We start from the raw sequence: 13748 nt of genomic DNA, 5'->3' as shown, positions 1-13748 counted from the left end.
CTTCAGCGATCTGAACTGTGACAGCTTGTGATTGGTGAATATTTCGGCTAATTTTAGCTGGTTGTAACTTCAACTTGGTGCCACTTTCACTGCCAGCAACGCTGAGAATGGAGGCGCCAAACCAAGGTGAAAGCATTGAGTCCTGTGCGTCCTGCATTGCTGCGAGCTCATTATGGGCGGTTTGTTTGGTTATGAGCAGGGACGTTTGACGAGGTGCTCGCGCTCAAGCAGTTCCTGCAGGTCTGTACAGTAATGGAGTATAACTCCTGGCGTCTTCTGCTATCATCTGACGCTTGTTGGTGTAGGGAATGTTGCTAACAGACCAGGATGGAGAGACGGAGTCGTCATTGCCGGTACCAGGGAAGGGTGTGATTCGGAATGACCACCTGCTGGAGTTGATGGGGGTCTCCACGTCGGAAGTAAACTCCAGCTCCAGGTGCTCGGCGTACTCTCTAGAGGATGAACGACCTGCTGCAGTGGCACCGCTGCAGATATTATCACCACGGCTGAGTCAGCAACAACAGCAATATCATGTCTCCAAGTACTTGGAGCCTCAGGTTGCGATGAATTACGAAGATCGAGCTGATAAAGAAGAGGGGTTGCTGAGTGAAATGCAGCTCGTGGATGAAGACAGTCCTCGACAAAGCAAGTCCTTCTTCGGAACACGAATCAATAAAACATCGGCGGAGCTGCTGAGGAGAAGTGCGACCTTCGAGCCTGATTTCCAAACCCGCATGAAGCAGTTCCTACTGAAAAACCAGCAGAAGAAGGAGAGAATACGCCAGTCGTTGACAGTGAAGGAAGATCCGGACGTGGCTCCGATACCTCGAATCAATCGGGTATAGTTTCGATGAACCTGGTCCCCCCCCCCCCCCATTAACCTCGTTCTTGTTGTGCTTGCAGAGGTCGAAGTGCATCCCGCGAAACGTGTCCCACCTCCTAGCATGGAACTACGAGAAGGAGAGCAAGCTTGCACGCATAAGGGACGCTGAGACGGCTAAACAAGAGGCAACTTGCGTGGGGAAGCCCTCAATCAGTAAGCGCTCGGTGCTCTTGTTCTCGAAAAGGCAAGATGAAGTTGCACATTGCAAGGTGGAAGATCGGCTCCATTTGCTTGGCCTTATTTATCAGTACCAGCAGGAGGAGCGAAAGCGTGTCGAAGAAAGACAAGCGAGCTCAAGCGTGCAGCCTCAATTGGCTCCTCACTCTGCGAACGCTCAGCGTAGGAGGCACCTTTCCGTGCATGAGCGCCTCTACCAGCTATCCAAGAGGAATACCAACAATAATCACGAGCATTGTGCAAGCAAGACCGCAGGGCGAGAGCGAAGAGCAAATGACGAGTGTATTGCGGACACGGTGGAGCGATTACACGCTCTGGGCAAGGAATACAAGCAGAAGCAGCTTCTCTTGAGCGAAGAGCGGAAGCAGCATTTCGAGAATTTGAGGGTGAGTTTCAAGTATTGCCAGTATCCACTGTTTGATGTTGCTAAATGACTGTATATCCTGCTGTGCACTATCAGAAAGCGCCGAAGATGAGTGCTCGAAGCCGCAAACTTGCAGCAAAAAAGAAGAAAAACCTGACGCCGAAGAGCCCTCTCCGATGCGGATGCTGCGGAGGAAAGGAGGACAAGGAAGGGAAATGCGGCTGCACGATAGAGCCCCGAGTCAACTCCAAGCACGCCGCTGACATCTACGAGCGACAGTTGCGGTGGAAAAATGCCAACGAGACGAGGCATTCCCAGCAACGGCAGCTCAAGGAGACACTGGCGCTGACCGAGTGCACTTTTCGGAACCCATTCTACCAGAAAGCGTGGAATTCGCTCGATGATCGAGTGAGCAGATCAACTGAGGACGGTGGCAAGGACGTTGACGCTGCGTTCTTCAAGCGGTGTGCGCTCTGGGCTGAGAAGCGCGACCGGCAAGTGGCTCGCGAGAAGAAGGCAGTCCAGGAGCGGCAGCTGGAGGAGTGCACTTTCATGCCTCGCATCACCGCACGAACGCCAAAGTACTTGGCTGTAATCCGCGGACGGTCGAACCAGCAGGATGAAGCCTCCACTACGAACAGCCCGGCGCTCTTTGTCGACTGCTCCGTCGCTTCTTCTCCACCGGAGCGACGCGAAGTCAACACAGAAAAACTGTTCACCCAGCTGTACAGTGCGCTGGACCTGCGAGCGCTGGTTGGGGAGTTGTCGCCGGAGCACCACTCAGTCGGATCGAACGACGAAGGCGCGCATGGCTTCCCCAAGTACACCTTCACGGACTTTGGCGAATTCGCCGGCCGCTAGTGTGCGTCCTGCTCAACGACCAAGTGTCCGGTGCATTTACCAAGGTATAATCCGGATAAAGACTTGCTGCCGGATAAAATAATTTCGTCCAATCATTGCTAATGCATCTTTTCCGCCAATGGCAGAGCTGTACAAAACGCCCCCCTTTCGCCCCGCTGGCCCAGTCACTTGCGAACTCTCCGCTTGGTGGTGAAGCGAGTGTTGGTCAGGGAAACCCGTCTCCTCCGCTCCCCACTGCTTTCCCCCGCCCACGAGGCGCCGAAGCAGCAGAGCGAGCAGCCAACTGGTCAGTCGTTGAGCCAACCATGTCGTCTACGCAGTTCTCGTACTCGAGCGCGCGCCTGCGCCGCGTCAAGTACCTGCAGTTCGGCGTGTTCAGCCCCGAGGAGATCCGCGCCATGTCCGTGACCAAGCAGACGAAGGTCAACGACCGCATCATCCCCGACGGCATCTCGCGCCCAGAGACGTACTTAAACGGACACCCCGTCATCGGCGGCATCGGCGACCCGCGCATGGGCACGTGCGACTTCCGCGCGCGCTGCAAAACCTGCGACTGTACGTGGATCTTCTATACCAGAGCCAAGATAGAGGGAGGGCAAGGTCCCCTCCTGGCTGTCATGTCCCTCCCGCTATAAGGGACGTGAGATCTTCGGTTACTCGGTGCTAATGCTCTCGTTCTCTTTGTGCAGGCACGTACAGCGGCAGCGGCGGCAAAGTGAATGATTGCCCCGGCCACTTTGGCCATATTGAGCTGGCTCGGCCCATGTATCACATGGGCTTCATCAAGGAGGTGCTGAAGATCCTGCGTTCCGTGTGCTTCCACTGCTCCAAGGTGCTGAGCGACGAGCGCGACCATCGCTTCCGATCCGCCATGAAGATCAAGAATGGCAAACGCCGACTCAAGGCCGTGTACGAGATCTGCAGCAACAAGAGCATGTGTGAGTACGGCGAGGAGGCTGACATGGAGAAGATGCGCGAGGACCTGAACATCGGTCTGCAGGGCGGACTGGATGATAAGTCCAAGTCTAAGGAGGGTGGTCATGGCGGCTGTGGTGGTCTGCAGCCCAAGTACCGCAAGCAGGGCATCAAGCTGCTGGTGGAGTTCCCCGAGCAGATGGAGGACGTGCCTGGATCGGGCGATCGCAAACAGAACTTGCCGGCGGCGAAAGTGTTGTCGATCTTCAAGAACATCTCCGACGAGGATTGCTTCGCGTTGGGTTTGAACCCGCGCTGGGCTCGTCCTGACTGGCTCGTCATGACGCTTATGCCGGTGCCACCTCCGCACGTCCGTCCTTCTGTCGCTATTGACGGCATGGCGCGTGGTGAAGATGATCTGACGCACAACTTGGCGTCGATTGTGAAGGCCAACTTGGCCTTGCTCAATTGTGTGCGCAAGGGTGAACCATCGCACATTATTGAACAGTTCGAGCAACTGCTGCAGTTCCACTTGGCAACCTTCCTCAACAACGAGCAGCCTGGTCTTCCACAAGCCCAGCAGCGATCTGGGAAGCCGCTGAAGACGCTAAGACAGCGTTTGCGAGGCAAGGAAGGCCGTATTCGTGGTAACCTGATGGGTAAGCGTGTGGATTTCTCGGCACGTACCGTCATTACTGCTGACCCGAACATCGAAATCGATCAAGTTGGTGTCCCGCGGTCGATCGCAATGAACCTTACCGTGCCGGAACGTGTCACACCGTTCAACATGAACTACATGCACCAGCTGATCGCTAACGGCCCGCTAGAGCACCCCGGTGCTAAGTACATCATCCGTGAAGATGGCAACCGTATCGACTTGCGATACATCAAAAACAAGTCGGACCTAGCGCTGAAGTGCGGGTGGATCGTTGAGCGGCATCTGCGCGATGATGATTTGGTGCTTTTCAACCGTCAGCCTTCATTGCACAAGATGTCCATTATGTCCCACCGCGTGAAGGTGTTCGACTGGTCGACGTTCCGTCTGAATCTGTCTGTTACATCCCCGTACAATGCCGATTTCGATGGTGATGAAATGAACTTGCACGTGCCGCAGTCCATGACTGCTCGTGCTGACGCGCAGGAACTGATGATGGTGCACAAGGTGGTTATTACGCCCCAGAGCAACCGTCCTGTCATGGGTATTGTGCAAGATTCGTTGCTGGGTGCGCAGAAGTTCACCAAGCGAGACATCTTCGTGAGCAAGGATTGGGTGATGAATCTGCTGATGTGGGTTTCTAACTGGGATGGCAAGGTGCCAACGCCGGCAATTTTGGTGCCGAAAAAAGGAGAACTCGGCAAATACACTCCGATTTGGACGGGCAAGCAGCTCTTCTCCAAGATTATCCCGGCAATTAACTTTACTGGATTTTCTTCCACACACAAAAGCAGCGAGAAGTTCTCGGACCTATCCCCTATCGATTCTCGCGTGATTATCCAGCAAGGTGAACTACTGGCTGGTATCATTGACAAAAAGATCATTGGTTCTTCAGCTGGTGGTTTGATTCACATCACTATGCTGGAAAAGGGTCCTGACGAAACCAAGCGCCTCCTCGGTGCAATTCAGCAGTTGGTAAACAACTGGTTGGTTGGGCGCAGTTTCACTGTGGGTGTGAGTGACACAATTGCCGATGTGTCTACCTTGAAGACTATTGTCGATATTATCACGCAAGCAAAGGTGCAAGTGCATGATTTGGTGGTGCGTGGCCAAAAGGGAAAGCTGGAAACCCAGCCCGGCCGAACCATGGTCGAGTCGTTTGAGGGCCTGGTCAATATTGTGCTAAACACAGCACGTGATCAGGCCGGTCGCGAGGCCCAAGGCAGTCTTGATGAAACAAACAACATTAAGGCTACGGTGACGTCCGGTTCCAAGGGTTCCTTCATTAATATCTCGCAGATTATTGCTTGTGTGGGTCAGCAGAATGTCGAAGGCAAGCGTATCCCGTATGGTTTCAACCACCGGACGCTGCCGCACTACGGCAAGGATGATCTGGGTCCCGAGAGTCGTGGTTTCGTCGAAAACTCGTACCTGAAGGGTCTGACCCCTCAAGAGTTCTTCTTCCACGCCATGGGTGGTCGTGAAGGACTGATTGATACGGCTGTGAAGACTGCTGAGACAGGTTATATCCAGCGCCGACTTGTGAAGGCAATGGAGTCGGTTATGACGCGATACGATGGTACGGTCAGAAACGCGCAGGGTGAGATTATCCAGTTCCTGTACGGCGAGGATGGTATGGATGCCGTTTGGGTCGAGAAGCAGCGGTTCGAGTCGCACAAGCTGAACAAGGTCCAATTTGATAAGAAATATGTCTTCGATCCGTCTGACGAAGAGCTTGGTTGCGTGCCTAACTGCCCGGACCAGCTGTATCTCGAGCCTGACATTATTAAGGACATTCGGACCAACCAGCGGACCCAGCAGCTTTTGCGAGAAGAGTTGGCACAGTTGCAAAAGGATCGTGTTAACCTGCGTGTGATTTTGGCAAGTCGTGGCCAGGGGCAGGAGTCCGATAACGCTGCCCAGATCCCCGTGAATATCCGCCGTCTAGTGGAAAATGCCCAGCAGTTGTTCAGCATTGACATGCGAAAGCCGTCAAGCCTTCACCCGTCTCGCATTATCGAGGGGGTAAAGGAATTGTGCAAGAAGATTATCGTTGTGCAGGGTGATGATCGTCTGAGTATTGAGGCCCAGGAGAACGCAACTTTGTTCTTCCAGATCTTGTTGCGGTCGACGCTTGCATCAAAATCTGTCACCCTAGAGCACCGTCTCACGGAGACGGCGTTTGAGTGGCTGATGGGTGAAATCGAGTCGAAGTTTACCAGCGCCTTGGTGTCTGCTGGTGAAATGGCAGGTGTTGTGGGTGCGCAGTCAATTGGTGAGCCGGCGACGCAGATGACGCTGAACACATTCCACTACGCCGGTGTGTCCGCAAAGAATGTGACACTTGGTGTGCCCCGACTGAAAGAAATTATGAACATTGCGAAGGACGTGCGAACCCCGTCGCTGCGTATCTTCTTGACGCCCGATTGCGCGCATGACGCTGATAAGGCGAAATTCATACAGTCGCAACTCGAGTACACGACGCTTGCTGATGTGACAGCAAACACTTCTATCTACTATGACCCCGACCCAATGAACACAGTGGTTGAGGAGGACCAGGAGTTCGTGGCGTCGTACTATGAAATGCCCGATGAAGACACGCCGATTGCTCGCTCCCCTTGGCTTCTGCGTATTGAGCTGAACCCGAAGATGATGGCAGACAAGAAGCTGACGATGGGTGAAATCGCTGCGCAGGTGGAGTCTGAGTACGGCCAGGATCTTTCGTGTATTTTCACGGATGATAACGCTGATCGGCTGGTGCTGCGCATTCGTATTATGAGCGACGAGGAGGAGAAGCTCCAGCGCTCGGGTGATACTGCAGTTGGACAGGAAGATGATACATTCCTGAAGCGTGTGGAGCACAACATGCTGACACAGATGAAGCTGCGTGGTATTGAAGGTGTGAAGAAGGTGTACATCCGTGAGGGTCCGTCGACGCATTGGTTTGACGACGTTGGGTTCAAGATGATGAACGAGTGGATGCTGGATACGGATGGTACGAACCTGCTTGATGTGATGTGCTACCCGCAAGTTGACTCCACACGGACAATTTCGAACGACATTGTGGAAATTATCCAGGTGCTCGGTATTGAGGCTGTTCGTCGCGCGCTTCTGAACGAAATCCGACAGGTTATCTCGTTCGATGGTGCTTATGTGAACTACCGTCATTTGGCTTGTTTGTGCGATGTGATGACTTTCCGTGGTCATCTGATGGCTATTACACGGCACGGTATCAATCGTGACGACTCGGGCCCGCTCGTCCGGTGCTCGTTCGAGGAGACGGTAGAAATTCTTATGGATGCTGCTATGTTCTCGGAAGGAGACCCGTTGACAGGTGTGTCGGAGAACGTGATGCTCGGCCAGTTGGCTCCGCTTGGTACGGGTATTATGGACTTGGTGCTGGATGCAAAGAAGCTTGCGAACGCTATTGAGTACGAGGCGTCGGAGATTCAGCAAGTGATGCAGGGTCTAGACAATGAATGGAGAAGTCCGGACCAGGGACCGGGCACGCCGATGGCGACTCCGTTTGCATCGACGCCCGGCTTTTCGGCTTCGTCACCTTTCAGCCCCGGCGGTGGTTCTTTCTCGCCAGCGGCTGGTGCTTTCTCACCTATGGCAAGCCCGGCTTCCCCTGGCTTCATGGCAGCATCGCCAGCCCACAGCCCCGCGTCCCCGTTGAACCCAACGTCGCCTGCGTACAGTCCGACGTCTCCGGCTTACTCGCCCACTTCTCCGGCGTACAGCCCGACGTCTCCAGCGTACAGCCCAACATCGCCTGCGTACTCGCCGACATCGCCAGCTTACAGCCCGACATCGCCTGCGTACTCGCCGACCTCGCCGGCTTACAGCCCGACATCACCAGCGTACTCGCCGACGTCGCCGGCTTACAGTCCGACTTCTCCGGCGTACAGTCCAACGTCGCCAGCGTACTCGCCGACTTCTCCAGCCTACAGCCCGACTTCTCCGGCGTATTCGCCGACATCTCCTGCTTACAGCCCGACGTCGCCCGCGTACAGCCCGACATCGCCTGCGTACTCGCCCACATCGCCTGCTTACAGCCCGACGTCCCCGGCATACAGTCCGACCAGCCCGGCCTACAGCCCGACTTCTCCGGCTTACACGCCCGCGTATTCGCCGACGTCCCCGGCGTACAGTCCGACATCACCGGCATATTCTCCGACGTCGCCTGCTTACTCGCCGACGTCGCCAGCGTATTCGCCCACGTCTCCTGCGTATTCACCGACTTCACCAGCGTACAGCCCGACGTCTCCTGCTTACTCGCCGACGTCTCCGGCGTACAGCCCAACGTCGCCAAGCTATAGTCCAGCCTCGCCGGAGTACAACCCGACGGAGGGCTACAATCCGACTGCGAGTGGCTACAGCCCGACTGATGCTGATGAGAAGAAGGAGGAGGATGCGAAGTAAGCATGGTGAGCGGGTGAGTGTGCTAGAGGAAGGCAGTCGAAGATGTGCATTACGAAAACAGCCGAGAAGTAGCAAGCTAGTCGTAGCTGTGGTGAAAGGCGTGGAAGCTGAATGAGGTGCGAGCGGCAGCGAGTGCTCCGCACGCGTTAGTCTGCTTGCCATGCATATGTATATCGAGCAACGCCGCCAATAATGATAAAAGCAAAACAAACACAGCATTTGGCACTTTTGATTTGTCTTCATCGCTCGAGGACGTCTTCCTTCATGATTAACGTAGCACGTTCTCTCTTTCTACTCGCTCAGTGCGATGAGAGCCATAAGCCCGATGCCTGCACACATAGCAGCCGCCTCCTTCAGTGATTGAGCGAGGGAGCAGTCTTCCAACAGCTCTGGCATAACACTGGTGCACGCAATGTAGATAAAGCCACCAGCCGTGAACGGGGAGATCCACACCGAGCTCGAGTCCCCAGCGCCTTCCATCAGCAGGCCGATGACAGTGCCGATCATGGCTCCAATGGCCGTCAGCAACTGTGTCATCATAGCCTCGCGTCGTGTGAAGCCCGACTGGATGAGGATGGCGAAGTCGCCGATCTCGTGAGGCAGCTCATGCAGCAGCATCGCCACCGTCGTGGTCCAGCCCGTGCCACGCAGGAACGTGGCCCCGATAGCCAACCCGTCCGTGAAGTTGTGCGAGAAGTCTGCCGCCAGGTTCAAGTAGCCTGCAGCAGCAATGGGCTTCTTCGTTGGTGCCGGAGGGTTCAGCGACTCGTCGTCAGGCACTTCCTCGTCGTCCTTGCCCTCCTTGAACACTGCGCGCTTCCTCGCTGTGGTCTTGCCGGCCACGGGAGATGCACAGCCCTCCTGCACCGACGCCGATGAGTGAGCGTGTCCATGGGAATGGCCATGACCGCCACCTGTCTGCGCTCGCACGAACTTCTCCAGCATGAGGAAGGCCAGGATGCCGGCAAGTGTCCAGAGCCAAACGTACAGGTCCGCCATGGAGTGGGAATGCTCATGGTCGTGGTCATGGGCGTGGCTCGCCCCCTCGGGAAGCGAGTGGGGAAGAAGATGCAGCAGCGCGTCGCCCAAAAGTCCTCCGGCCGCGAAGCTCAGGAACACGCGCAGCAGCGGCTGTTGCTTCTCCTGGCTGCCAATGCCCAGCGGCACCACGAGCAGCACCAGCACCGGCGCAGCGCCCACCAACGCAGTGGCGAGCAGCGCCTGACCCCATATGATCGGAGAGAATCTGCCGGCCTTGCTGGGCTTAGCGATATGCTTGTGGCCGTGGTGGTTGTGGCCATGGTCGTGGTCGTGGTCATGGTCATGGCCGGCGTGCAGCGCGTGGGGGTTGGCCGGCTCTGGATCATGATGTGCCTGTCCACGGACGGCAGGTGTAACTGGTAGCGCAGTGTCGTCGGCTGAAGAGAGGAGGGCGACGCTCAGCAGGGCTGCGGCCAGCAGCAGCAGCGCATGGAGACCAGCTCTCCCCATGAATCCAGCAGATGAACAACAAGTGACCTGGGTTGTGGGATATACGGACCTATGTTATGGCATACTGTGTAGCCATGTTGCCAAGGGCCGATCTGCGGTCAATGGAATTCCCATTGCCATTATGGGAAACGCAGCGGTTTCCACGAGCACGCGGCGGTGGCGAGGATAATGCAGGTGTGGATGGTGGCACATTTGCGTTGCTTTGCTTGGGTGTGTAAGGCACTTCGCTGTGCTTGGATGGTGCCAATGTGCTCTGCCATCCGAGCTCGCTGCAGTTACAAAGGCCGCCGCGCTGCCGCGTTCCCATGGTTTACCGCTGAGCTGCTGCAGCGTGTTCCAGCGGTGCGGCGGTTCTGCTGGTTGAGCGGCGTCGCGTGAGTGTGGACGAACGCTGCAGACGAACGTCGGATGGAGCTCAGCGTCGTGCAGCACATCCGGGCAGCCGAAGCTGCACCGCATGTGACCAGGCTGGCGGACTTGAAGAGAACTGCTCGCTTTGGTGTCGATCCTCCCTTCCGACGTCGCTGGTCAACACGCACACATGCATCGCTGTTGTTGCTGCTCCATCTGCAGCGCAGACTCGGATCCCCAGCGCAATGCAGCAAAAGGGCAGCGCGCATGATGTGGAGCGCGTCAGGGGCGCTTGCGGCGCTGCGAGCGATACACGTCGCCGGCTGTCCGTTACGGACTCAGTGTTCGACTAGTCTTTGCGCAATCTGTTGACCACGATGCGAACGAATTCGGCAACGAACGTCTCTCAAGCGAGAGCTGCAACGCGTAGCCACCTCATGCAGCGGCGGCGGCAGTTATCCTGGGCATCGCTCCTTGACGTGGGCGCCGCCACTGCCGCCACTGGGATAGCGCGGGGCGATCGGTGTCAAGTTCCAGCTCGACGCCGTTGGGGACACTCTGCGGGACACTCGCGATGATGATGGCTTCCGTCTGGCGACTGAACTTGCGGCGAGAGTCGAGCCGCAAAAGCCTTGCAGGTTTGAAGTCTTGCAGGCTTAACGCCGGCACGGTGTGCTGGCAACTACTTCGTACGCGTACGAGCGGGCAGCAATGCGCTGTCAGGAGCAATGCTGCCGGCGGAGCACTTCGTACGCAGCCCGACCCTCACGCCACTGCGGACTCGTCGACGACAAGAATTGAGCTTCAACGCCGTCGGCGGCGCCTTGATCCGCGTCGCGCGTGGCTCCGCTCCGATTTGGCCTCGGCCCTCGGGGATGCTCCTCCCACGGTCCCCGCAATAGACGGTTCCGACACCTTCGCGTACATGTGCCAGTGGCTCGACGGTCGCCGGCCTCGATGCCTTCGGCCGGTGGACTCCGGCCATGACTTGCTGTCTTGAGCGGCGAACATCCGGTTCCGCGCTCTCCTTCACCTGCACCTGCGCGGCGTGGCCGGGGCAGCGCTCGGAGCGAAGACGAATTGGTCCCCATGCCTCGTCCGTCACAACAGCGACCCATCTCGGGCCGACGCGGATGAGCCCAGCTGTCGGTCTGCCACATCAGGCCTCGGATCGGATCATTTCTCGTTTGACCGCGCGGCGCACAGGCAGTGAGTCAACTGACCCAGCACCTCCACCACGACCACCATGATGTCGCTACTCGCCCAGCCACTGTCGCCCGCCGACAGCAGTCGCCTCGTCTTCGGCTCGTTCGGAGCCGCGCCCTCGCCCGCGGCCAAGGACCGGCCGTTCGAGTGCGAGGAGCCCGGCTGCGGCCGGCGCTTCAACCGCAAGTTCACGCTGAGCGAGCACAAGAAGACGCACACGGGCGAGAAGCCGTACGTGTGTCCGCTGGCCGAGTGCAGCCGGCGCTTCAGCACGTCGGGCAACCTGGCGCGACACAAGCGCCTGCACGCGTCGCTCAAGCCCTTCGAGTGCGACATCAACGGCTGCAAGCGCTCCTTCCCCAGCCAGGAGAAGCTCGACCACCACATCAAGATCCACACCGGCCGGAGGACGCACGTGTGCCGCGTGCCCGGCTGCACCAAGACCTTCAGCACGGCCGGCAACCTCACACGCCACATCAAGAACCGCCACCCGCAGCTCGTGCGTAGCTCGTTCCCGTCCTACCATTTCGATCGGCCCCAGCCGCCGCAGAACGAAATGCACCCGCAGCTCCTGTCCGTGGCGGCCGACGTCGCATCACCTCACATGGTGCCCAAACTCGAGCCGGTGCCGCCAGTCTTCTCTCCGGACTCTGTGGAGCTGTCGTCGTTCCAGGACGAGCTGTCGGCTTTCCAAATGGCCTGCGAGCCGCCCGCACCCTTTATTGTAACAAGGCCCCGGGATATGGTCACTACTACTACGGAGAGCTTGGTAGAGTCTGCGGTCGGGGACATCGCCCGCTGCAGCATGAGTGTGCTGGACGAGGTGATCGAGTTCGAGCTCACCAAGAACGTCTGAGTGCCGTGTAGGTTATTTGAGTATTCCCCCCCCCCCCGTATATTGCTAGTACATGTAGACTTTTTGATCCACAACCACCATCACCATTCTTGCTAACGCTGTGTCTTGTTGTTCGTGCAACGCGTTCGTGTAGGAGCGCCGCGATCGATCCTAGACGGACACGTCATACTCTGGAGGGCAAACACTTCAACCACGCCAGCCGAAAGGCCCGCGCTATCACACACACCGGACACCGCCGGCATAAGCACATGGCCAAAACTGCAACGACGACAGCAGTACAGGCTTGAACTGCAAGCCGCCAAATCGAAGTTAAAGCTCCTTCTGGGCGAGTTTGTCCTGCTCTTTTCCTCGACTTCAAGTTGACTCGCACCAGAACGGAGGCCAATGCACCAGAATTCGTGTGCGAAAGTGGCATCTGCAGCTGTTGATCGAGGCTCGTCTATCTGGATCGCAGTCCACAGCAGAGAAGAGACCTGCAACGAGCGCCAGGAGAGTGGCAAGAGAGCGCGCGAGCCGTAAGCATGCGTGATGTCAGGAAGGCTCCATCGATGTTTGGATGTGCGACCCGAATCATGTTAAACCAGGGGCGAAAAGCAGCGCGAGTGTCGCGGATCGAGGCCACTGCAACGTGCAACGCGTGATAACTTCAACAGGAAGCTCAAGCAGCGCTGACCGGTCGAGCACTGCTACGGAAAGCACGACAGCCGACAACGGCGAGCACGCAGCGGATGGAAAACACTTTCCAGCTAGTCGCTGTCTCTGGTGGCAATTGCAATCGCCCTACGACTTCCCGCTGCCTGTGACGCGAGCCCGTTTGATGTGTGCTTTCATCTCAGGATCCACTTTACCGTTGAAGGTGCAGTTTGGTTTTCGCCGAAGTGTTTACCTCATTGCGAGATGACTTGGACGCGATCGCAATCGGTAAAAGAGCGCTGTGGAGTCCACCGTGTGGGCATCGCTGCATTGCAGACGCAGGGCATCACACGAATAGTCTTCCAGAGCTTACTGCGTACTGTACCCTGCCAAGTTGCAGTGCGAACTGCCTTAAGTCGGCCTGGTCACATGCAGAGACAGACAAACGATCTCATCCTGCCTCGGATGGGCCGCACGGTGAGTAACCTTGAATTGCATCCTTACGGGTGCCACAGGGACTTGCCTTCGGACCTCGGGACAATTTTTCGCAGCCGATTTTGAGCTGTGGAGCTTTCGACTCAGAGCCGCAAACGCAGTCGAGCACGATCAAGAAGAAGCAACAGAATCGACGGGGCCGAAGCCAGAATCACGGAGCTTTCAAGATGGCCTCGTACGTGCAAGGCTCCTCAGCGACGCGGTAAGTGATGGTGGCATTCTGAGATGTTGATCTCGACGCAAAGTAGGTCCGACCTTGATGCCGGGGTGACCAAGAATTGTACCGTGTGGACCCTCATAAGTCGCCACTAAGTCGCTGGATCGTCACGATTTGTGCTTTAGGCCATGCATACTCATGCCCATCGTCATCTGGTAGAGGGGTCCATGCATGACGGCGCCACCGAAAAGTGAGGAGAGATGCTATGGGCGTAAGCTT

At 57.0% G+C, this 13748-nt stretch overlaps 4 protein-coding genes across 4 annotated transcripts; 3 read left to right on the top strand and 1 right to left on the bottom strand.

The window, feature by feature from the left end:
* Positions 1–107: 107 nt before the first annotated feature.
* On the top strand, positions 108–2285 carry KRP23_14786 (uncharacterized protein; the record flags this gene model as incomplete). Its single annotated transcript, XM_067885651.1, has 5 exons — positions 108–126; positions 200–240; positions 306–839; positions 904–1446; positions 1521–2285. The coding sequence occupies 5 exons, from the start codon at positions 108–110 to the stop codon at positions 2283–2285; spliced, it is 1902 nt and encodes a 633-aa protein (XP_067737299.1).
* A 305-nt stretch (positions 2286–2590) lies between these two features.
* KRP23_14785 (DNA-directed RNA polymerase II subunit RPB1) lies at positions 2591–8280 on the top strand (the record flags this gene model as incomplete). The annotated part of the gene is made up of 2 exons (XM_067885650.1): positions 2591–2840; positions 2975–8280. 2 exons carry the CDS (start codon positions 2591–2593, stop codon positions 8278–8280), a joined length of 5556 nt encoding a protein of 1851 aa, XP_067737298.1.
* Positions 8281–8571: 291 nt separating this feature from the next.
* On the bottom strand, positions 8572–9771 carry KRP23_14784 (Zinc transporter SLC39A7; the record flags this gene model as incomplete). The annotated part of the gene is made up of 1 exon (XM_067885649.1): positions 8572–9771. One exon carries the CDS (start codon positions 9769–9771, stop codon positions 8572–8574), a length of 1200 nt encoding a protein of 399 aa, XP_067737297.1.
* A 1597-nt stretch (positions 9772–11368) lies between these two features.
* Positions 11369–12184, top strand: KRP23_14783 (Zinc finger protein 143; the record flags this gene model as incomplete). The annotated part of the gene is made up of 1 exon (XM_067885648.1): positions 11369–12184. One exon carries the CDS (start codon positions 11369–11371, stop codon positions 12182–12184), a length of 816 nt encoding a protein of 271 aa, XP_067737296.1.
* Positions 12185–13748: the final 1564 nt, after the last annotated feature.

This window comes from Phytophthora ramorum, assembly GCF_020800215.1.
Source record: "Phytophthora ramorum isolate Pr-102 chromosome Unknown Phyram_PR-102_s0022, whole genome shotgun sequence".
NCBI lineage: Eukaryota > Oomycota > Peronosporomycetes > Peronosporales > Peronosporaceae > Phytophthora > Phytophthora ramorum.
The sequence above is the reverse complement of the archived record's forward strand: the minus strand, read 5'-3'. Positions and strand labels throughout refer to the sequence as shown.